This window comes from Pyxicephalus adspersus, chromosome 5, assembly GCF_032062135.1.
Source record: "Pyxicephalus adspersus chromosome 5, UCB_Pads_2.0, whole genome shotgun sequence".
NCBI lineage: Eukaryota > Metazoa > Chordata > Amphibia > Anura > Pyxicephalidae > Pyxicephalus > Pyxicephalus adspersus.
In genome coordinates, this window is record NC_092862.1 from 104,888,860 (window position 1) to 104,914,211 (window position 25,352).

The 25,352-nt window shown below is 38.2% G+C and overlaps 1 protein-coding gene across 5 annotated transcripts; it reads left to right on the forward strand.

Annotated features, from left to right (window-relative positions):
• Nucleotides 1–1,960: 1,960 nt before the first annotated feature.
• TCAIM (T cell activation inhibitor, mitochondrial) lies at nucleotides 1,961–24,741 on the forward strand. 5 transcript variants are annotated; one of them, XM_072412362.1, is made up of 12 exons: nucleotides 2,019–2,089; nucleotides 2,460–2,575; nucleotides 8,403–8,476; nucleotides 10,275–10,410; nucleotides 10,969–11,125; nucleotides 12,513–12,759; nucleotides 13,817–13,939; nucleotides 14,735–14,832; nucleotides 16,523–16,614; nucleotides 18,760–19,019; nucleotides 21,004–21,135; nucleotides 21,446–24,741. In XM_072412362.1, exons 3-12 carry the CDS (start codon nucleotides 8,448–8,450, stop codon nucleotides 21,675–21,677), a joined length of 1,506 nt encoding a protein of 501 aa, XP_072268463.1. In that variant the 5' UTR covers nucleotides 2,019–2,089; nucleotides 2,460–2,575; nucleotides 8,403–8,447; the 3' UTR covers nucleotides 21,678–24,741. The 5 variants fall into 5 exon arrangements, with proteins under 5 accessions (XP_072268462.1, XP_072268465.1, XP_072268464.1 ...); XM_072412361.1 differs by lacking the exon at nucleotides 2,460–2,575 and having other exon boundaries at nucleotides 1,961–2,089; XM_072412364.1 differs by lacking the exon at nucleotides 2,460–2,575 and having other exon boundaries at nucleotides 1,961–2,089; nucleotides 18,787–19,019.
• Nucleotides 24,742–25,352: the final 611 nt, after the last annotated feature.

The following is a 25,352-nucleotide window of genomic DNA, read 5'->3' on the forward strand; positions in this document are numbered from 1 at the left end:
CCTGAAATTTGTGGTACCCATCTATTTAAATCATGTAATGCTGGCCAGGTGCATACAGTGACCAATTGAGAATTCTGCCCTGCCTTAGTAAACCCTCTACTTCTCTCCTGCTATATCCCAACCCGTCTTAGACCCTATACATATTACAGAGTATTGTAGAGTGGACACCACTATCTGCTCTCTAGGACATTAAAGGGATTTCACTCCATTGCACTCCACAGCAACTCATGCATCGAAACTGAGCTGCAATGGAGGGCCATTTAAAAGGAATTGTAAAGTAGATGACTAATTCACAAAATGTGTTACCATACTGCACATGTTTTTTTAAGCCCTTAGTCCTTCAGACCAGTTCTGCACAATAATGACCCTCGGAAACTAGTTTTGTAGTGTAGTAGAGAATTAGATAAGCCCTGTACAGGCGTCTGATTTCTGTTTCTGGAAATGATATTTCATGATTATTTCCTGTGACAGGAGAATGAACAAATGGACACAAAGCACCATTCAGTTCTATGGAGAATGAAGAGGAGAGGAAAAGAAGAAAAGAACAGTGGTTTGCCCAATCTTCCTTCTCCATAGAACAGAACACTGGAGCTAGAATGACATTGAGAGACCACTGTTCTCATGCTAGATTTCCCCCTGAGATACTCAAGATCATTCATCTAGGCTGACAATAATCTAGTGTGTACATGGCTTTTGAGTTAGACTTTATTGGAGGGGTGCTGATAACTTTTAGAATTTTTGTCAAAAAGAAGGTGAATGGATATATAGGCTTACTATTGAAGCTGATAATTACATTGTGTATTCTAATTGTACATCATACCAATCAGTTCCATATTATAGGGGCCTGTTTGATATAATACTGGTAGTAGTTTGTTTAGGTTTGTCCTTTTATTACATAGCTTTGATTATTCCAAAAGTGATTGGATTGTACATACATTTTACATTCAGGTGAAAAGTGTAGGACTGGTGAAAAGCCCTCAACCCCTCCACAAACGCCCAGTGAGTCCCTCACGATCCCGACTTCTCTCTTCTTTCCAGGTCGGACACAACAGTAGGTGCAGCCATTATCTTTCTTCTCTCTTCTGGGTTCTTTTCACGTCATTGTTCAGGTGTGAAATTGGGTGGTGTGTATTGGTGAAAATGTAAGAACAAAATGCTGATCTCCCTGCACATCCATGAGATCAGCACTTTTTTTTTTACATCCGTGGACCTTCAGATGACGCCAGATTTCAGGCCTCCTGGGATATGTGATATAAGTATCCCAGAAGGCTTCAGGTTTCCCCTTCAGTCTTTGCTGCCACGGCAGAGGGTAAAGAGAGAGGTTATCCCCAAAAAATGTAAAAATAAAAATAAACACCCTAAAAGCCACCTTTAGAGCCTCCCGGGATATCTACGTCATGCATCCTGAGAGGCTCTTGGCTGCTCCTTTGGCGCATGCCTGAGCATCTCAGTCATGCGCAGAAGGAGCCCTTTTATCAATAGGGAAAAAAATTGCCAATCTCTCACATGGCCAGGTTTTTTCCCAATCTACGTCACCTGATCTTGTGCCTGCACAGTGCTAAATTGGGTGATGTAGGAAGAAGAACATGTGAGAAGACAGATACCTGGACGATGCGGAATCAGATGGAAGAAACCTCTGGACTGACTGATCTCTGGGATTGAAGGTGTGATTTTTTTTGTTTTGGGTTTACTGCTTTAAGAACCCATCATGAGGTTCATATTTATAACATTTAAATAATACCAAATAATAATAATATTATTTTAGTGCCTATAATGTGAGGTACAGAGGATCCTCAATGTCTGCACTGTGCTGGATCAGTCAGAAGCCTTAGCCGCAAGCAATTCAACTAGCTTGTGTTTTTCATATGCATGTGGTGACATTGTAATTGCAATGATTGCTTTCATCTAAATAAAGTTATATGAAGACATATACACAGGGAGGCGTGTGTGGTGCGCTCCCCGGGATTGGAGTAGGACGAGGACACGTGACAAACACCAGGAAGTGTTCTGAGAGGCTCAGATATCAGGGCAGAAATAAACAGCGAGGTTTGGCTGGGTGCTATGGCATGGTGACGGCTGCTGGCAGCAGGTACTGCGGTATAATGTGTGGAGGAGTACCAGGGACGGAGCAGACAGGGGGTTGGAGGGTGTAGAGGTGCGCTGACATTCAAAAGTAATATTGTGGGTGTATGGGAGGCTGCAGGGAACAATGCTGGATGTTGTGGTAGATTGCTCTGTGAATGGCACACCCACACTTAAAGTGACCGAAGGGCTATTGTATTATGTGTGTGTGGGATGTACAGTATGGTAAGGTGCAGGTATTTCACACATTATTCATCAATAAGATTGTATCAAGATGAGGTGTTTAATGTAGGGTGGACAGGTGTTGTCCCTTCTGAAATAAATCTGCAAGCCTGATTGCAATGCTTTAATGTACACTCACCTGTCTTGGACCCCAGCACCTTCACCCAGGTTTACAGTTCATTGGGCGGGTCACCGTGTCCTCCATAGCAGCCTCCAAAAATACCCGGATACCCAGAATTTCTCAGCATCCAAAGGGCGTGCAAACCGGCAGGTACGTATGCTTTATTGTAGAAGAGATGTCACCTGTCTGATTGCAGTGTTTTAATATACACTCACCTGTCCGGGACCCCAGCACCTTCACCCAGGCTTACAGATCATTGGCCAGGTCTTCCCTAGCAGCCTCAGGATACCCAGCATTTCCAAGCATCCAAAGAGTGTGCAAACCGGCAGGTACGTATGCTTTATTGTAGAAGAGATGTCACCTGTCTGATTTCAGTGTTTTAATATACACTCACCTGTCCGGGACCCCAGAACCTTCACCCAGGCTTACAGATCATTGGCCAGGTCTTCCCTAGCAGCCTCAGGATACCCAGCATTTCCAAGCATCCAAAGAGTGTGCAAACAGGCAGGTACGTATGCTTTATTGTAGAAGAGATGTCACCTGTCTGTTTGACAATATATGTCCTAACTGTTCCAAAAACATGCAGTTAGTTTAATTAACTTCTCCCTAAATTTGACCTTAGACTGTATTAAAGACATATGACTATGGTAGGGACATTAGATTGAGGGACAGCTAGTGACATGACTATGGACTTTGTACAGCACTGTATAACATGTTGGTGCTATATAAATCTTGTGTAATAATATTAATAACTGGTTGTAATTTTAATTAGTGGAACTATAGGTCATCTTTAAACAACTAAACCCAAACTGGAACAAGGACCTGTTAACTTCCCTGAGGGTATGATTATTTTGTTTTTTTAAATGTCAAATTGGTACATTTGACATTTAAAAATACCTCTAACTTTCTAATTTTCCACCGGTCACGCCCCCCCCCACACGTCACATACCCAACTGGCATCTGCATCGCCTGGCCTCGCGTCTCCAACGCTAACACCCCGGGATGCGAGGCTAGGGGACGATGATACCGGCCGGCCATCACCAAGTGGACCTAGATGTCAGGCCAGCATTGCTGGAGGACGCCGCGGGCTTCTGAGGACTAGGTAAGTTCTCAATTCCACCCTGAGTGTGGCTCAGGGTTACAGCCTTCTGTGGCTCACCCCGAGCCACACTCAGGAATACTCCCGGGGAGGTGTTAATCAGTTGAGGTCAGATAATTGCTTACTACTTCATATGACTACAATTCCTGCCTCCTTGTGTAGACTCATGGTTTCCTGTGTAATGCAGGATGATGGGAAATGTAGTCTTCCATCTAATAATAAGCTCTGCTTTACTGCCATTCCTTTCTCTGCAAAATGGCTGTCCTATTCCAATTTTTATAATTTCAAAAGACTTCACAGCAAGTTGGGCATAAAAGCTTGCTCTAAGGCTACATACACATGCCAGATTCTCACCCAATTATCACCTCAGGGCTAGTATCTGACGAGAATCTGGCGTGTTTACAACACTCGTCTGAAATCCATCGTTCATGGATCCGCCACAAATGACCGTAAGGCTACGAACACACATGCAATAATTGTCGTTGGAAAGGATCTTTCACCATTGCACAATGCATGAACAAGCACTATACATACAGCACTGTTCTTCTCTATGGAGGGGAGAACAACGGAGAGGCACCCCACTGCGCTTTCCCCTCATCACTTTCAATATGATTGATCCTCGTCCGTCATCCATGGATGCGTCAGGGCAGTCATTCAGACGTCGAGCACTGTACGCACGACAGTCCCGTACAATATCAGCCCTGAGCTGATTATCAGACGTGTGTACGTAGCCTAATACTAGTGAAGGGGAGAAAGCGCAGTGGAGTGCCGCTTCGTCATTCATCCCCCTACTCTCTCCATATAGCAGAACGGTGCTATCTACAATGCTTGTTAAGTGTTTTTTTGTTGGAAAGAATCTTTCACAAAAGATCCTTTCCAACAACAAATATTGAACATGTGTACATAGCCTTAGCCGTAAAAATTGAGAGAAGGTCAGAGTTTAACTGAAGTCTGCTCCCCTGCTGATAGTTATCGGATGAAGTCAGGCAGTTGAATGGGGAAGAACTAAAAGACTTCTTTGGAGCTTTTGATTTTTAGCTCCAGTTAGGACTAGACTAAGAAACTAAAAGATGAGGCAATAAATCTTTCGTGGGTTAAGCAGAACAGCTATTAAAGGGAGAAATTAACTTTTGGATTCCTGCAGCTTCACCCTTGTGACTGGTTCCCTTTAAGTTTAGTTTGTTGGTAATTAAATCCCTTTGTCCTTGACTTCTGAGTAGGACATGTTGCTCTAATAAACATTGCACTGTCCTTTGATGTGGAATGTGCTCTGTGAATAAACTAATGTAACAGCAAGAACCAGATTTGCAGCTGAAGTGTGCCTAGCCGTCTTCTTTTTTTTGTCACTTCCTCTTAGTGACACTGGCTTTAGATCACAAATCTTATGCAATCAGGTATAACATAGTGGAGTTATTTAGTATATGAATAATTTTTACTGTAAGATAGGTCAGATTGCTGCTCCTGCTGGCTTTAGCTATAAAAAATAGTAATTCTTAATATAATCATGCAAGCTGTTACCTTACTATAAACACTAAAAATGCCACAGTCGTATCCACAAAATATGCTCTAATTACTGTGCTCCGGATATACTAAGGGGGTATTTATAAGCAGTTTGCATGCTAAAAGGAGTGTGTCCAGCCAAAGGTCGATGTGCACACAAGTTACCACTCTACAGCAGATCTCTAACCACACTTGTGCAGTGATGTTAGTCCAGGGAGAAGTTTATCATCGTAATATTACAGTGGGGTTTGTGGCATGCCATGACGAAAAATGTCTGAGGCAGTTCTGACAAAGGCTCTGTTCAAACTGGCAAGCTGTCTTTATGCCCATTATGAGTGTTGGTTCAATTCTGTGCCACAGTATAGCACCCAAACAAACCTTAATGCTCATGTGTTTCCTTGAGCTGTGCTGCCAGATAACATCATTTTGGTGCGCTAGGCAGACTATTTTTTAAATTCCCCAAAAAAAAAGAAAAACTTTGTTCATATGTGTAAATTGTAAAAATTACCTGCAGTGCTTAGTTCCTTTTTTTCACTCAAAGAACTTTTGTGCCCTAATTTATTTTTACAATCCCAAATGACTAATGAATTTTTTTTTGATGATGAAATCTTTTTACTATTTGAACTGTTCTTTTGTGGCCCCCCAGTCTCCAGCATAGCCACAGACAGAAGCCTAGGCCGCTCACTCACCTGCACGAGCACTCAGGACTCTTAGTTTTAAGCTGTGTGATGCTGTCTGGGCAGCCCAGCTGGGGCATGGATTTTCCAAGTTGGCTTTGAGGTAGGAAAGCTAAGGCTTAGGTCACAGAGCTTCCAGTGTGCAGAGTGGCACTAGCTTGCTGGGGATGGGAAAGGTGAGGCCTAGGTGCAAAGCCAGAGCCTAGGGCCCAGCCCATGTCCAGGGGCCCCAACTAGAACCTTAATTATTCTGCAGTAAATCATAGGGATAGCATATATGGTCAAACATTTGCACCTACCTGTTACCTTAAAAGTAAAAATGCACTTGTATACGATTGAAAACGATAGCACAGCTTCTCCATGCCCACTGTAATGCCTATCGATGTCAATTAAAAGGATCAAGTCCCAAAGCTTCTACCTTTCTGTGGCTAGAGGGAGGAAAGTAGTGGCTCTGTTGTTTAGGACTGCTTGTGTAGAGGATGGCACTGAAAGGCAAATGACTTGCTGCTATTGTCTAAAGACAATGTAAGCAAAACAGCATCTATTCACACATTTCAGCCCTCTCTGATAATATAACACACTTGCAATAATTGTCGTTACAAAAATAACGATTATGCACGATTATTTTGAACGATCGTATTGTGCACAATTCTGTTACATGTTATGTACATGTTGTAACAATATGATCGTTCAAATATAATCCACCAATAATGTACACGCGCTAGATATGATCTTTTGAACTATGCAGGAAGTCCACATGTAAAGGAGAAAGTGTACTGCAGAACCATCCACGATCACTGAACGACCGTACACACAATTGAAAGTGAACCATCGTCGCTCAATCAGATCCGCCGGGACGGTCGTGCGTTTCACTTTCACTTTCATTGTTAACGATTTTTTGGACGATCAGTCGTTAGTCATTCGTTTCCAGCGATAATTATTGCAAGAGTGTATGCAGCTTTAGGCAGCTGCTACTGGGTAAAAAGTTTAGGTGATAATTTAAGGATAATTACTAGCCATTAAGGTGTGTTGACTAATAGATTATCAGCTCTGAGCACTTGAAAAGGGAGAATCTGGAAACAGTCGAGCAGCATTTGGCATGACTTGCATGACTGCCTGTGTCTGATTATTTCAATTAGCAGGTCTGCACTCTAAAGGTGCGTACACATTTCCAATTTTTATCGTTCCAATCGAACGACGAACGATCGATTGGGCAAAAAATCGTTTGTAAAAAAGTAACCAACGACGCCGACGAACGAGGAAAGTCGCTGGAAACGAACGACCGGACCGACGGATCGGATTGGACGACGATCGTTGAACATCGTTCGTGTGTACGGTCGTTCGTTGATCGTCCATGTTCAGAGCATGCGTGATGAACGAACGTCCGTTCACTTTCCTGTCGTGCACATAGTTCCTCTATCGCTCAAACGATCGTATCTATTGTGTGTACAATATCTACGAACGATCGTGTCGTTAACTCTATGTGCAGGATCGGTGCTATACGATCGTTCATATATATCGTGCATGAACGTTCGTCGTTCGTTTTCCAACGATAATAATTGGAAGTGTGTATGTAGCTTTAGACAGTTTCTTCAGTGTTCTTATAGCATTACAGATACTGAATAATATGTGTGACCCCCTTGGCAACATCAGGGGCTGCAGTTTAGGTCCCCTGCATGTCCTAACAACCACTGGTCCAAATCATTGCTCTACACAAAACATTCAAAACGGTTCTTTTTGCAGCTTCTTGTGTCACCTGACCAACATCAGAATGTAAATAGAGAATCTGCCTTTCTCCAGAGCCTTTTACCTTAGTAGAAACTTTGGTAGAACTTTCTAAGTTGGGTCTCAGGTAGGACTTTATTGCAGAAAGGGACAGGCGATGTCCTTTCTGCAAAAAGCATTCTTACCTGCCTGATCGCTGTCTCTTCTGTCAGAATTCACAGAGTTGTTCATCCGCAGCTCAGCATTGGTTTCTGGGATAGTCTGCTGGGACTTTTTGAGCACCCATGATACTTCATCTTCATCCTAGATGGACGAATATCAAATCAAGAAAGAGAAGAGGGAAGAAGATGGCAACATCTGTGACAAGAAGGTAGCAGGTAAGTATAAAGGGGGGGTTTAGTTCCACTTTAACTGATCAGGTATAACACAGCAGGTAAACTGATTAGCATGGATTAACTTGTTTATGTATGTTCATTGACAAGTTAACAGTCAAGTCAGTTCTTGGTGGTGATGTTTTGGAAGCAGTAAAAATGTGTCTGTAGCCTGTCCCTGGCATCCAGCACTCCTAGAGTGTGTCAAATGCAAGAAATTTTAGCCTGCAGTTAAAGACCTAGAGAGAACATTGTTTGTAATAACCTTGGTGTTTGCTTGGAGTGCTTTTTAACATACTTTTCAATATTAGCATCAGAGTCATTTTAAATATAAATGCTTTTAGACTTTAAAATATACCAATGAATAGTAACATTATAGATAGTCCTGTTAAAAGATTTAGTTTGTGGAGTTTCCTGTTGTAGTTATCCTTTATCCTAGGAAAGTTATTTTCTATCAAGTATTTTTTTTTTTTTGTTTTTTGAGTTTGTTTTAGTGGTTCTAAAGATTTGTCTCCCACTGCAATGAAGTGTAAAGAGCTGCCGAGTATAAAGAGCTCCCGTGTCTTCAAATGCTTGCTCACATTTTCTTTTTGCTTTTGTTTAAGGTTCTTCTTTGACTTCTGCATGTTGAGTTACACTGTGAATCTGACATGTTTGGTGGTTGCAAAGTCACAAAAAGGTAAGAACTTGAAGTTGACCTCAATCATTCATATTTCATACAGGGCGGTCTTGAAAATCACATAGAGTGACACATTGCTGACCTGAAGGTGGTTTTTAGAAATAAGCAGTTTTCAGAATACAGTATGTGTTTGGTTATTTCTAAATATAGTATTTGATTTCCATGTTGCTTCATGTTAAAGAATATTAAATATTATATCAAGGAGAAATGCTCCCTTATATGCAGATGCCATTACTCTGTTGCTTAATGCTGAACTCCAGGCTGATAAAAAAACAAAAAAAAAAAAACAAATGTATTTTTAAAAGCAACTAGTGTCAAAGTTGGAGTTGGTCTAAGCTTATTGTATGGCAGGACTTGGACTGTAAGAGAGAGAAGCAGCACAGGTTGCCAATTAGTTGTGATGCAGTGCCCATGTGCCAACAAATGATATGCTGATAGGAGGGGAAACCGAGTTAAGCTTATCAGTCTGCTGTTTTTCCTTAATTGTTCAATCGCAGGTTAGGGGGGGGGGGGAGGATCTAGTTATATTACATACCTGCAGTTAGAAAAAAAAAAAAAAACAAGCCTCCTGGTTGTGCTAACAGGACTATATAAATCTCAGGAGTTTATGGACCACAATACAAATCCTTTGACAGGTGAGTTGTTTCCAATTTCTACATTTCACCTCTGCATTTAGCAGTTTGTTTAAAGTTCAGCACAAGTGGTTGAAATTGCAAACCATTGTCTTTTGTGTTGTGTTGCAATACCATGTTTTGTCTAGCTGCCCCTAGAAATCTCTCATTTAAACTGTCTTCAGGCACCAATGGAGGATTGGTGTTGAACAGGAATGAGTGCACTGTACAGCAGCAGAGCTGCATGGGTTTTTAAGGCTAGAATTGTAAAGCATTTATAATGCTACAAAACGGCAAGACATTTTCTACACTTTTAAAAAATAAAATATTCTACCCTGTACCAGGAACACTGATGCCTTTTTTTCTGTAATGTACAAGTATCAACTTCAGGAGGTGAAATTATGCCAGCCGTAGTGATGGATAAATTGAGAAGACAAGAATAGTGATGGACCAGAGGGGAAGAAAGGAGTTTAACATGCCTTTAGCAAAGTGTCCATTTGCGTTTTCTTTATGATTTTTGTCTTTTACGAAAATACAACTTTTGAATATGTAATAACTGTAGTTCCTTGCAAATATTTTTTAGTAAATTAATAACTAAAAAATTGCTAAATCAATTAAAAAACTAACTATTAACTATTAAAAAACTAATAAATTGCTAAACATATTCCTTATTTACCGCTAGCTGTTTTAATTCTGGAACTGCAACTTACTGCTTCTGTCCCTAGATGTGGAGGGTGCATTTGTTTCCTTTCTTACATTTTCTGAAAGTACAGAAACATTCATGCTGTTCCTACGAGAAATTTAGAATAAAATGCTATCAGCTTCCCAGTTCTTTTCTATGAACTATATATCCTCCAACTATATAATGGAAAGGAGGACGTGTATGTAGTCCAAATCAGTAGACCAGCCTAGGGTGACAACACTGTTCTTCCATAGATTCAGTACAGTTGGTTTGTGTTGTCACCCTGGGACAGAAAGTATGTTATTAGCAGAATTGCAAGGTTCAAAATAAAGTAAAGCAAACCTGGAAAAAGGAAACTAATTAGGCCACCACATCTGAAGACTGTATGGTGTATGGTGTAATATATTCATTTATTGTTGTTGGGTTAAGAATATTCTTACATAGATACAGTAGCTAAGAATACTACCACTATGTAGTGTGTTTAATGCCTGTCCTTTTCTTTCAGGCTCTGTTGGGGTAAGGTGCTTTATGCATATCTACTCCAATCAAGGAAACTTTCGGGTGCAGATGCATCCACTGCTCTAAGACCTTTCTATTTTGCTGTACACCCTGACTTCTTTGGTCAGTACCCAAGAGAAAGAGTAAGTACACTGAATGACATCCACTCCTTCTCACACAAAAACATTGTTTTTCCTTATTAGATATTAGTACCAATGTGAGCACCTCTATTTAAGTTGGTGTGAGCATCTTGCAATGCACTGTATAGCAGAGCTCAGATTGGGGGTGAAATAGAAGAAGGTGGAAATCAGTTGCTAAGAAGTAATATGCTGATAGGATGAGAAACAGAGTTCACAAGTGCTACATGTGTTTTTTTTGCTCACCCACAAATAAATAACTAATGTATGACCATTGGAGAATAAATTTGCTGTTAGAGTATTAGAGGGGTGGTCTTCTTGGTGTAATAGAGAGCCCCTAGTGCTTACTTCCCAGTTGCTGGGTATTTTTAATTTGAACCCCTATTTCAGCACTTAACAAGAAAAAGTAAGAGAGAGAGAGCCCCATACTTCTTACAGTATGTGCAGATTGTCTACATTAAAATAATAGTAAAGGTTCAATCAAGCTTTAAGGTGAGACTGTAATATTGGTTATTATGAGTAAAATATTTGTTTGTTAGTCAATATTGTCATTAATATTTCAAGGAGGTCAATGAAAACTCCCTAAAAAGGTTAAATGGCTACCTGGAGAATCTTCAGAGGCCTGGACATCATTCACATAGGCCAGCCCAGCTGACATTTTATATTCGAGAAACTGAGCAGAGTTCTGAGAATGAGCAAGAATCGTCCAAAGCCCCAGGTAGTTGTAAATGTTTTTTCATGTTTTCAATTCTACCAGGATAATTTGTTTTAAAGGGACAGTCCTAAACCATGACCAGTGGAGTATTCTTGAATGGCCAAGTCAGTCACCGGATCTGAACCCAATTGAGCATGCATTTCACTTGTTGAAGACTAAACTTCAGACAGAAAGGCCCACAAACAAACAGCAACTGTAAGCCGCTGCAGTAAAGGCCTGGCAGAGAATTAAAAAAGAGGAAACCCAGCATCTGGTGATGTCCATGAGTTCAAGACTATAGGCTGTCATTGCCAGCAAAGGGTTTTCAACAAAGTATTATTTTATTTTCAGCTTTTTAATTTGTCCAATTACTTTTGAGCCTGAAATTAAGTGATTGTGTTAAAACAGGCTTTAGTTCCTCACAGTTTTTTGCAATCTTTTGTTCAACCCTCTGAATTAAAGCTGAAAGTCTGCAGTTCAACTGCATCTGAGTTGTTTCATTTAAAATGTATTGTGGTAATGTACAGAACCAAAATTACAAAAAAGTTGTCTCCATCCAAATATTTATGGACGTAACTGTGTGTATGTATATGTGTATATGTGTATATATATATATATATATATATATATGTATATGTGTGTGTGTGTTGCTCATACCTTCTCTGCCTGATGGCTTCAGCCCGACAGCTCCAGCATTACCCCGGCAACAGTGGTGTCACATGACCGGGTTCCCTGGAGTGCAGATGGCAGGCAGCCAGAACTCAGGCAGGAGAAGCAGCCTCAGCAGCCGGCGGGCCGGATGGATAACTTCAGTGGGCCGTATTCGTCCCGCGGGCCGTAGTTTGAGGACCCCTGCTCTGGGGGAATAAATTTATCCCAGATTAAAAACCCTATGGACATTACATAAACATAACATAAATACTTGATAATGGTTTTCATTTTTCTAAAGGTGTATATACTACAGTAAATGATAGAAAGGTTTTTCATATCTGATATCACTCAGCCAGCCAGTTCACATTAACTTGCATTTTGCGAGATTCAGTCAAAGGACAACTCCAGCATAAATACATTGGTAAATATGTCTTATGAATTATTATTTACTTACAACTATTTATTTGTATGCACTGAATATAGGGAAAAAGTAAGCTGTTTCCTAGTGACCTCTTGTGCTAAGGAATGAAGGGCATAGGCTTACACAAACCATTCACATCCCACAATCCATGGTACCTGGTACCTGTTTAGAGGTTTGGGTTTGTTCACATGGAATACCTTGTGATATCTCTATCATTGAGGGATGTGCATATAGAATGGTAAGAGACCTGATCATATTGTACCACCATATATATTATTAGATTCATGTTTTTACTGAGCTGCTGACCAAGAAAAACCTGCATTTGCTGTTTGTTTTTGCCAGGATTCCGATCAGTCAGCTTCACGTTAGATAGCAAAGACCTACTCAGCACAGTCTTGGGTATTCTCAATTCCTGCAGCTTGTCAACAGACCATGTCCAAAGTCCGGATAAAGGTACAACCCCTCCTAAGAAAGAGGAAACAACATTTTACAGACCTATCAAGTGGAACAAGTCTTTTTATGCCTTCACTGGAACCAAGGACCCAGAAGAAGAACTAGAACAAGCAAAGAAAGCAAAGATAACTGTTAGGCAAGTAACCTCAAAATCATTATTTTTTACGTTGCCTGGAGGAATTGCACCTCATTTATCCAAGGGAGTTGGGGAACAATTTTTTTGCACCATGTACCTTGCTAGCTGCTCACTTGAGCATATTAAAGTGGACCTTCTTAATGTATTATTATATATTATTTGAAGAGGTTAAAATGGGCTTAATTTATCATTTTATTATAGTGTTTCGTGTAAACCAGACTGACTGTGTCAGGATTTAAAGGATAACTCCAAATATTTTGCTTTTACCTAGCTTTATGAATGTTTTACTTGTTTAGTTCTATATATCAGTGACATGACTTCAGGATAACAAAAAGCCAAAATAATAATTTTAACTGCTGTTATTTCTTTTACAAAGTCTAGCATTTTTTTTTAATTATTGTGTGTTTCCTTGCTGAAGGCTGAGAATACTTCTAGTTCTTTACTAATATGAGAAACAAAGAATGAGTGAGTTTACATCCTAATGAATAAAAACAGTGGATAAATCTAGGCTGAATTCTTACAGTGTCTTTGAGTCAATAAATATTTCAATTAAAGTGGAGAGTTCTCATGATTCATTGGTCTTGAATGTCAACACATCATATCATTCTCTTTATAAATGTCATTCTTAAAATTCATAATTTTTTGTTAATAATATTATGTTAATACTTACACATGTATGTATTTTATTATGTAATATACTTGATGGTATTTACCCTATTGAGTCTGCTTACCTCAAGCCAAGGCTGGGTAAACACATGCAATAATTGTCATTGGAAAGGATCTTTCATGATCCTTTCCAATGACAAAAGACTGAACAATGATGAACGAATGCTGTAAATACAGCAGCATTCTGCTCTATGGATCATTCGTCATCCGTGGATCCACCAGGACGTACGACGAGCACTGTACACATGCCATATTCTCGTCCGATATCAGCCGTGAGGCGATTATCTGACGTGTGTACATAGCCTAACACAGTAAGCAGTTTTATAGTTCATCTTTAACACATTTTACCAATAATTTAACTCTAGTTTTTTGTTTTTGTTTTTTCGTTTAGTTTGTGGCTGCAAAAAAACAAAGACGACGCCCTGAAGAATTTCCAAAGCAGTATTCCACTTAGGAAAGAACTAGAACATTTAAAGAAAGATTTGTTAGACAAGCTTCAGCTATCTGATATCCAGTAAGCTATTGTGAACCAAAACTACAATCTAGGAGACTGGCTCTGTCGTACAAAATTACAGTATTTTAAAAACCGTAACATAAGTTTGCGACTGTAGTTTTTAAGGGACAGTCGGCAACTTGACTATGGATTATGTATAGTATTGTGGTATTATATTAACACATAACAACAAAATATTATTACTCCTAAATTATCCAAAATTCAACATTTTTTTTTAGTATTTATGAAATAGTTGTTCCACACAATAAAAATATTCTGTTTAACAATATACGTCTACCCTTTAATGCCATGTCCTTTTCAAATTATTTACTATAAAATACTGTTAAAAAGAATGCCCCTAAAATCTATATTTATATAGATTTATCTTTATTATTTATATCTATATTATATATTTGAAATGTATTGAGTCACTTGGCCAGCAAAACTACAGACTTGCAGATTGCTGACATACATAGATTTATTTGATAAAACATGCATGTCTATTGCCTAATTCTCCGGATAGAAGGATTCAGAACAAGCAGTTGTCATCCTCTGTGCTACATTGGCATTTGTGCATGTGCAGATAGTATACGCTTCACTGCAAACTGCTGCTAGGCAACACAAGACACAAGTAGAAGGGCTAGTATCGGAGCTCAGAGGTCAATCCTACTACAGCTAATGAGATGTTGTCTATATTATCCTTAGAACAGAAAATATGCAGAAATGTCAGTTATCAAATATTTCATAATATTTTGATTTTTTTTTAATACTTTACCAACAAGAAGTTTCATATTTATAATTTTTTTTTTTTTACAGGTGGCAGAGAAGCTGGGGTTTATCTCACCGTTGTGGGCAATTACAAAGCCTAAATCGACTATATCAACAAAGCAGTGAGTCTCTAAAGATAGCAAAAGGTAAATAAACCTTATACACTTCATCGTACTAAAAAGGTTTTACATTTTGTGATTTACTGGATTTGTATATAGTGATTGTATATAGTGATTTTGTACAGTCATGGCAAAAAATATTGGCACCCTTGCATATATGTCAGAAAATGCACCGCTTCTCCCAGAATATTGTTGCAATTACAAAAAAAGACATTCCACCCAAAAACTTCAAAAATGGCCTGGACAAAATTAGCACCCTCAACTTTTTACTTGGTAGCATACCCCTTGGAAGAAATAACTGAATTTATTCGCTTTCTGTAGCAAACAATGAGTCTTTTATCTTCAATTATTTTTATTTGTTTTGTCAATAACAGTACAATGGTCTTTTACATCTCTCAGCTGCTCTAGGTTTTTGAAGAGTTCCTTCTACCAAATGATGTTTTTAGATCTCTCCACATGTGCTCATGGGATTTAGATCTGGAATCAATGCTGGCCACTTCAGAACCCTCAAGCGCTTTGTCCTAAACCATTTCTGGGTGCTTTTAGAAGTATGCTTTGTGTCATTGTCCTGCTGTAAGACCCATCACCTCCAGCTGAGAACCAGCTTTTTGACACTGGGCCCTACATTGTGCCCCTGAATTCTTTGGTAGTCTTCAGATTTTTTAATACTATGCAAACTGTCAAGACTACCAGTGTCTGAAGCAGCAAAGCGATCCCAAAACATCAGTGAACCACGTCCATGTTTGACTATAAGGGACCGTGTTCTTTTCTTTGAAGGCTAAACACTCAAATGATTTGTGTTACCTAAAGTCTGTATTTTTGTCTCATTTGTCCGGAAGACATTCTCCAGAAGGATTGTGGCTTCCATAGGTGAGTTTTAGCAAACTCCAATCTGGCTTGTTTGTTTGTGGCAGCAGTGGGGTCCTCCTGGGTCTCCTGCCATAACAATTCTTTTCATTCAGATGGTGATGGATAGGTCGAGCTTACACTGTTGTACGAATTACAATTGCTTGCAATAATATGTCTATGTGTCATTTGGTAATGCAGTCAGATAACTGACAGATCTGTGCTATTAGTTCTTGTAGGATTTCTGTATATTCAATGTAGAGCATAGTTATTCTTTGCCCCCACCTGTACTAAATGCGGAACTAAACCCAGTCAATACTCACCTGTCCCCGTTGGGTCTCAGACACTGCCGTCTTCTTCCCTCTTCTCCACATTCCGATCTTCGGTCATCTTGATGAGCCAGATTGACTTGGCTCCTGCACAGAGGCAGGGGAGTTCACCCAGCCCGGACACCCTCCGGGGAAGCCAGAATTGCCAGGTATCCCTGGCAACAAAGGCTGAGCTGTGTGTGAAATTTGACAACACCTGCCTGATTGCCAATTTCCAGAGTCGGACTTTAGTTTACATTAGGTATCTAGCAAGTGCCATTAGGTAGATAGGATTAGCATGGACTACTGTGTCCGTGCATCCTGTACTCCTATTTAAACATTTCAGTGCTGCGCTACTGAACTTGAAAGTGGACCTGGTTCATATTATTCTCTGTGGAATCCTTTACATAAGAGAAAGACACAGCAGGCCATGGTTATTGGACATTTATTTGTATTTGTATTTTTTTCATTTTGCAAATAAATGTGACTTTGCAAATAAATGTGACTAAAGTATTAAATTTGACCGTGTGGCTAATATTGTATTATTATATTTTTCTGTTTAGGACACACATTGATATTTACAGATCTAACATGCATGAGTGCAGCAGGACATATTATGCTGGGGACCACAGATGTCCATCACCAGTGGACCAGGGTAAGCCACAGTCAATCTTTAGTCGTCTCTTCTCTAACTCTTGCCTTGTCCGTGGTCAGAACTTGCCTTCATATGCATAAGCACAGTCTGCACAGAAATATTGGTGCTTATTTCAGCCTTGTCTAGGTTAAGGAGGTGCTGAAGAAGCATTGGTTTATAGTGGCACACACAACTTACCAGCTTGCTGCTTTAAGGTATTATTCAGATATACTGTCCACCCCACTTTTTTACATGTAACTGTTGGTCAGGGAATCCTTTTGCTTTCCTTTTTGTAACAAAGGAGGGGTATTCCTAAACAAACATGCATGGGTATGTGAAATAGAATGTCATTGAATAATATTGTTTTCACATGTACATTGAGTAGTAGAACTTGGTGTATTTCTGGCCTAAACTGAGAGGTTTATAAAGAGAAGACACACAGGATATAAAAAAAAATGCAAGACATAATAATCCCCTGCAAATTTTGTGCTCCATAAACAATTCAAGCAATTTTCTGTTTATCAATCGGCCAGAAGTTCTAAAAGGCTGCACACATGCGTGCAGTAATCTGCCCCTCTCATTGTTTTCCTTTAAATGAAAAGAGATCCCTTCGATATTTCGTACACACACAACATAATATCACTTACAATTGGGTCACCTCCTTGTGACTTACTTTTTTCTTGGATAGGAGGTATCCCATGTGTACTAGGTCCAAATTTATTCTGTACTGATTTTAATGTAGATGCAAGATGGTTCAGGGAGAGAGAAGACCCAAAACTTTATAAACCTAAAAGCTGTTTCCCCTTTTGAATTCCCTGTACTTAATTTTGAATTTAATGAATCTTAGCATCCACGTTCGGTTACAGGAGATGCCTTGATCCATGGGTAATTTTGTATAAAAGGTAAACCATTAGAGAAGTTTAAATTCTTGATTTTGCCCATTGCTCAAAATTACTTGCCTGCCCAGCCTCACCTTTACTATTGTTGATTTGATTCAACATTATTTTTGTGTGTTCTAATATAGTCACCAAACCGTCATTTTAATATTCTGGCCTTGACAAGTAGGATGAAAGAGAAACGCTTTAGGTAGCTCTAAAACCAAAAAAGCTAACGTGGTAGGTGCCGGATGCTTGCAATTTGCTGCTGAAATGTTTTAGTGTTTGATTTATAACCATATTGTAGGCAAACGTTATGTTTTATAGCATACAGGAGACTTTAACAATAATGTTCTGTCAGTGTGTCCCTTCAAAGTAGGCTCAATATGTTTTCAATTCCCTAGGGCCTGGGAAAAATAATCTGTTAGTCCATGAGGCTATTTATCAATTAAATAAAATGATGTCTTAGTCTTTGCTGGTTTATTTAGATGATTTTGAACATATAGTGAGGAAATGTGTCAACTCAATGTAAAACAGGAGCAATGGGACAGACCATGTGCCATATATACTAAATATTTAGATTGACTCAAGACATTGCACTATGCTACTAAGACATTGCACTATGCTACTAAAACATACACACACAAAAAGTGGTTGGGGTCATGTTTGCCAAACCAAAAGCTAAGGCTCGTTTAGTGATAAATATATCAGAATTGCTAGCAAAACTGTCGAACACAAACAAAAACTTCTGCATTGCTAAATGACAGGCAGGCTTTTGTGTTGATTCTATCTTCAGTTCCAAGTAAAAGCGGCAGCAGGTGTGCACATCTTTCTCCTATGATGCAGATTTGTATATCTCCACACCGCTCAGCAGAAGTAATGCAGAATTGTATTTATCCCCACAGCCGGAAAAAGGCAGCTTTGTATTTATTAGCAGCACACATACTCTTGGACCTTTAGAAGGCTGTGGCAACTCTAAGGCTGTCTTAGAGTTCCCTTTTAAAGAAAAGTTCCCAGAATTTCTTTGTTTCAAGTTATGGATTTACTGTAATATATTATGTTTTGCATATCTGTAAAGAATATGTGTTGGGTAGAAGTGTGTATGCTTTTTTTATTATGTGAGAAAAATGTTTTCCAATCAATTTTACATGTGTATCAGTGTTCAGGTTAATGCCCTATCACATCCATTTTCCGACACACACAGTTTTACAAATTCATCATGGTCACACCAGAATTCCAAATTGCATGTTCTGTGTGTCATCTGTATCACTCTGGTTTTCACTCATTAAAGTTACATGTTGCAACTTCCCTTAATAAGCTCTTTGAAAGTATACCAAGCTACTACCTCCTTCAAAGAAAGGTACTGCAACTCCAGGAGAGGATCGGCAATCTATTAGGAGGCATGGAAATAGTGCACATTGAAGAGCTACAACCAATGCTGACCATGGAGCAATATTATTTATCCCTAGATGCCTTCTGTAACAAGCTGCTGAAAAGAAGACTTTCTATCCATCCTCGCAGTCTTAGAGGCCTACAGATGATTCTTGAAAAGTTAGTGTTTTTTTTTTTTTTTTTTTTTTTTACAAGGTCCACTTGAACATATTGTGAACTTTACAGGGATTGTAAGAACACTGAAACTCCATCTGGATATTCAGAGTATAATATAGGAGAGGAAAAATGCCACCTTGAGCAGTACTATAGTTTCCTTTACATAACTGTATAAGGCATGCCCTGCAAACATTGTTGTTCTTATTTAAGCAATTTTCTTACCATGTAAGCTTCCAATGGTTAAGCAGGTGGCAGATTTATAATATGCAAATGGGGTTAGACATTGAACTTCCAAGAACAATTTGACATTTAGGTCTGCTCACATTTACTGAGCTAAAACCGATATTCTGGCTTGGTTGCCCCACGTATTTCCCATGGCTGCTTAAGGCAAATAGAACTATGTTCTCTGTATGCTGGGGATAAAGGCAAAACTGCTGTTTTGTCTTTTAGCTGATGGCTCAAAGTAAAAGTGAATATTGGATAATAAAAAAAAGAATAAATTGATATGTCCTTTTTACCCTTTTTTAAGATTGTATTTCAAGAATGTAAATCTTTCAATTTACATGCTTTTATTTAATAATGTAGAAATAACAACTGAGAGGTTGGACATACCCTAGTGATTTTTTTTGGAATTTATAGATTACCATGTACTATCTGTTTAATATAGATGTTACTGTTAGATTTCAGCATTATGTACAGCAAGATTTTGCAAAAGCTCTTAGCCAGCCTTGATCAACGTCATTGTAAAATAATTTTTCTGATTCCTCTTGGAGATGGTAAAGTGTATTTCAAGGCAAAAAAAAATTAGAACAATACTGAAACATATGCACACTTCCTAGGTGGTATCCCTTGAAACATGCTACAATTACAGAAAAATACCTGTTGATGTGGCATAAATATAGTGTCTACATTCCCTTCACAACACAATTGCACTTTCTGCCCTACACTCCTAAGCATGTGGTGTCAGCCTTGCTTAATTCATTTCGGATTAATTACAGCCCTCTCCTCCACTTCTTGAACACAGGATTTTATCAACTAAAAAAACTACATGTATTTTTTACACATTGAACAAATAAAGCACTGAATGTTTTTATTCTATATTAGCAGACCAAAAGAGAGCAAATAGGATATATTTATTTTTGCGTTTACGTATATCTTAAACATAGATGTTCCTAGGAACATAGGCTGCCAAACAAACTGCTAGCAGTCTTCCGTAAGCATGAACACTAAAATCTGAGCCAGCATCCCCATTTAGGTTTGTGTTTTAACATCCCTAAGCTGGAGCTGAAGGTTGCTTTAAGCACTTGTGTAAAGCTTTTGCAAATGGTTTGTGAAGCTTGCTGTACATAATACTGAAGTCCTCAATGTTTGTAATGGTATATGTAATTCAATCAAAAAAATGTTGCCTTCTGGTATGTGCACAAGAAAAATTCAAATTAATTTGTGACATATGCAGCCTGCAGTAATTTTTTTTGGCATGGCTAACATGTTTACCATTTTAGTTTGAGAAACCTATGCATGCTGCTTTAACCCCTCTCCTTTGCAATTACTTGCTTGCCGATCCTTTACCTTTAATGCTATATTGAACAAGCATGCCACAAGTAAATCAAGAAGTGATTTGCATCTTTCTCCAGGTCCATAACTCAGAAAGTATTGAAGAAAAGTGCTGCGATCAGTGTGTGCAGAAATATTTTATATTTAGTGTGATGTAAAATAAAAAGCCAGTGTGTTTTAGGGAGTTTCAAGAGGACTTGAAAGAGGTAAAATTTATGTAACATATTATGGACCGCATAAAACAATCATTTGCTGGAAGGGTTTGGACTTTAGAGCTGCTCCAGTCACTGGTTTAAAGTTAGTCTGTCTAGTGTCAAACCAAAGACTAGATAAACTCGACACTTCAATCTAACTTCTAATTTAGTAGTGCCCACCTCCATATATTATTTCTTTTTTTTATAATCTGCTGCTATTTTTTTTTTTCCTATTTCAGTGATCGTTTTGTGCCACGGTTGCATGATATGGGACATTTTAGCATTCCTTCTGCAAGTGATCCAACATCCCTGCAATGGTTTCTTCAGACGCATGCAGAGAAAGCCAGATACAACCTAAAAAGAAGTGAAGAGTGAGTTGCCTTTATCAAGTATTATAACTTGGATGTATTCGAGTTGGCTACTAAGACTTTTGGCATTAATCAGAACACATTTCTGGGGTTAGTTTTCCACATAAGATGCTATTCATAGGTCAAAACTACAGGGTCGCCTAAAGGGTTGCTGCATTCAGCAAAGATTTTAAAAATAAAATCTAACCTTCTTCACATTGGGTGTTAATTCCTTGTATTATCCTTTAATTTGGGGTAATATACATACGTAACTTTATTTCTTCTCTTCCATAATGTGATCTAGGTGTCTAAACATAAATTTCATTTAATGTAGGTTAAACATTGAAGAACAGGAGCTGACCAAAGTTTGCAAGGACAGAACATCTCTGAGCCGCCTGTATAAAGAGACCGATGTCACCAACATACAAATGATTGACTGTTGTCGAAATCTGATTGAGGAACCATTGCCTTGTCTTGATGGGCTGCATCTCTGTGTCTCTCATTGCTACTCGATTCTACAAGATGGAGATTTGTGTATACCTTGGAACTGGAAAAGCAAATCCTAATACATTTTACCTCTGTAACTATGGCAATTACACATACTTAAACATACACCTAGATCTGCAATACCTTGACCCTAGTACATATATTTTTATGCATTTTTTGCATTAGAGCACTTCAAAATGCAGCTAGTTGACAACTTGCAGGACTTAAAATACGGTACTAGTTAAAATTGCTGCTTTAATTACATTAACATACAAAACAAGCAGACTGTACACCATATTTTGAAGGCATTTCTGGGAGTTTTACCTTTCATGTAAGGTTTTTGACATATTACTTGCCCAAACCCAAACTGATTCATAAAGGGCTCAGCAGGTTGGTTTACATCTGTATGTTCATTCCACACTGTGGCTGAATGTTTTCTTTCTTTCAGAAATGGCCATGGGGAGATTAGTTTAGCCTGGTGACAACCATGGTTTCCTCTAGATACAGTGCAGGAGTGAGTCACAGTAGGATAGGAAATGTGTTATTGGCAGGATTTCCAGATTAAAAACAGGGTTTGAGATTTTATTATAGAAGTTGGCACCATAACAGTATAATGTCTTGATTAGAGTACTTCCTTTAAAACTGTGATGTGTCTTCCAAACACCAGATTTATGAAACTGCCAGTAATGCAAAAGTTAGAAGTAAATGTGTCAAGGTACACCATGTTATAACAAACAATTATGCTTTTAAATGAGGCCTGTGTTTTGCTGTTAACATATTATTTGTTTTTTCTTTGCATCATACATATAGATGTGGTTTTGAATTTCAATGTATCATTGCACAGAACTGAAGACTAAGCTTTTTTATAATGGTAGAGTCAGAAGAGCACTTTAGGTAGAAGCGTACCAAATCCAAAGTACTAGTTTTAATATTGCATAAAAGCGGTACTGCTTACTTCTTTTTGCATTGGAAAAGGGAATTGCACTATATTTTTAAAATGTACCAGGGCATATTTATTAGAAATGTAAAACCCCTCTAAAGTCCTTATCAGTGTTTTTAAATGCTTAGGAAAATTGAACAATGTAAAATGTTACTGTTTACCTTTTAGTAATACAGTGGCATTTCTATTTTGTGGCTTATTATGTCTCCAAGAGAGTTGTCATAATATTCTAGGGAACTGAATCTGGAAGGGTAAATCTGTTTGGTATCTGTGCCACAATAGTTGTAAAATAGCTCTTTAGAACCATGTAGAAAGCACATGGTCTGAATGATTAGAATGTTTTAAGGGCATTTTTCTCTTCGATACATGGTTTCATAATACCCACCGTGTTAACAAAAGAACTCACTGTATTACTGCAGGCAATGCCACATTTGCCATTGTTGTGCTGGAGGTTGTAATTTTGTGCTCTAAAGTTATAGTGGCACTATAAACATTGCGGATTTCAGATTGTTTAGGTCTCTCAAATGTTTATTGAACAATGAAAGGTAAAGGAGGGAGTTTTCTGGTTTTATTTTTGTGATGGGTACGCAACCAAGACATTGTCCATAACCAACAATTGTGTGTATATGTATTGAGTGTTTTTAAGCTCTTTACAACTTTTTGTGGTTCACAACATATAGTCTGTTACACACTGGTAGCTTTGGTACTTCTGTCATTTGAAAACCATAGTTTAAACTGTTGTTTCCCTTTAAGTTGTCAGGTGTATACAGCACAATGACTTGATCTAAGTCAAGACTGAACCAGAAAAACTTCTCACACCACTGCTCCCAACCAAGGTAAAGATAACACATTTTGTTTCATAATAAAAAATACATAGGTTGTTCACTAAGTGCTGTATAAGGATAATCATGAGTCAATACCTTTATTTGTTATTAGTGATGCCCAGTTTACAGCCTGTAGCATCCTAAACCCCCTGTAACATTGCATTTTAGGGTTGACCGCTAGGATCACAACTTTCTTAGTGGGTGATAAAAATGTAGGAAGGTAAACTCGCCTTTCTACTAATAGTTGCAGTGTCTCAATATTATCTGTATATTTTACATAGCCTATTTACCTTGGTATGAAATTGAAATGCCACTATCATACCTAAAAAAGGATGATTTTACCAAATGGTATGAACTCCACACCTTACATAATTATAGTTTTAAGGGATGACTCTGTTTATCTTGTCTGTATTTAGTTGGGAGGTGTAGGTCTTCTGTCTGTCTCCATTTCCGACAGCAATTTAATACATTTTCTGAAAGGACAAGCTGCTTTGGTGCCCTGCATATGTCTACAGTCCGGTCCTAGGCTTTAATCACCTGAAAATGGTGTGGTTATGTGTACTGTTAGTTGTTTCTTTCACACCACGTGGAATTAGACCAATGGAATCATGTAACATTTAGGAAATGGCTTCAATATTTGTAATTACTACTTTTAAGGTAGCATGAATCTCCATATATCATACCTGCAGTCATGGGTTGTCTCTGTACACTTGCCCTGCTTTGACCAAGGTCATTGAGAATTAATTAGAACCCTAAGGAAATTGTATGACTCTCTTAATGTGAACATGTTAGTTAAAAGTATTAACACTTACCTCCAGACAAACAAGAAAAATGTATTCATGAAGCTGATCACCAGTAATGTGTGGAATGTTGTGTAACATTGTCTGCCTAATTTTATGGTTGGCAATAAAAAGCATTCCTTTGCTTTTTTTTTTAAGACCAGTCACTCCTTTTAGGTTTTCCTTTTCTTAGGTCATCATGCCCACCACTATATGTAGCACTTTATTCTGTGTCAACATTAATTGATTTTGAAAAATTGGCTATTACTAAAAGGGCTGCCTAAAAAAACAGAGCCAATTAGGGCTTTCTATAACCTGGCCTTTGGCCATAGGCTTCGTGGGATTTTAATTTATTGGTGGGCACCAGGATAAAATTATAGCAATGCCAGATCTGGCCCTTACAGCGGTTGGGTGATCAGCAGAATACTTTTTTTTACTTGACTTGTCATTTACCCTTTAAACTATGGATATTGTTGTTTTGCTACTTCACTCTTTTAATTTGATATGTACATTTTTGCAAAATGTTTTATTTTTACCAGATTCTCAAGTGTTGTGTACATAAAATGAAAACCTATAAATAAACACATTGCTGAGTCAGTTATTAAGTGTGGTGTTTTTTTTTTTTTTTTCATAATTCTAAAAATCCAAATGATTTAAGATAGAAAAGTGGTGTGCAGTATTTAAGTACTAATTATCTTCTGTAAATCTGGCCACAAACTGTATATCATGGTTTTGCAAAACTTTTACATGAACACCTAGTTTACATCCTATCAGGTTATCACACTACTAGTTTATTGTAAATCTAAATAATAATTGGATTGCAGCCATATGCCCAGTTTTATACTGTTTATTGATCTGCCTTAAAATAATTTGAAGTAGAAGTAAAATTATACAAACTCTGGCCCTGCATCATATAATGTCATGGCTTGAAATGTTAAAAAAAAAAATAATAATAAAAATGTTGTTAAATACTACTGTACTCTTTCTCACATTAAATTGCAGCAACCCTAAGGAAACAGATTATATTTGTGATTGATTTCTCCTGACATAGTACCAGTGGAATGAGACTCTAACTCACACAGGATTATTTATAAAGTATTACTTTTACTGATCATGCGATCCCTCATGATCTGTGTTTTTCCTTCTCTTACATAGCTCACTTCCTGTCAAATTCTTTCTACATTGGTGAAACATTTAGTTGTGGCAGCTAGG

Excerpts from the sequence above, each read along its gene's own strand:
- TCAIM (XM_072412361.1), top strand. The coding sequence starts at position 8,448 with ATGTTTGGTGGTTGCAAAGTCACAAAAAG. Across the intron at positions 11,126-12,512 it reads ATCGTCCAAAGCCCCAGGTA|GATTCCGATCAGTCAGCTTC; the intron begins GTTGTAAATGTT and ends TGTTTTTGCCAG. Across the intron at positions 21,136-21,445 it reads AACCTAAAAAGAAGTGAAGA|GTTAAACATTGAAGAACAGG; the intron begins GTGAGTTGCCTT and ends CATTTAATGTAG.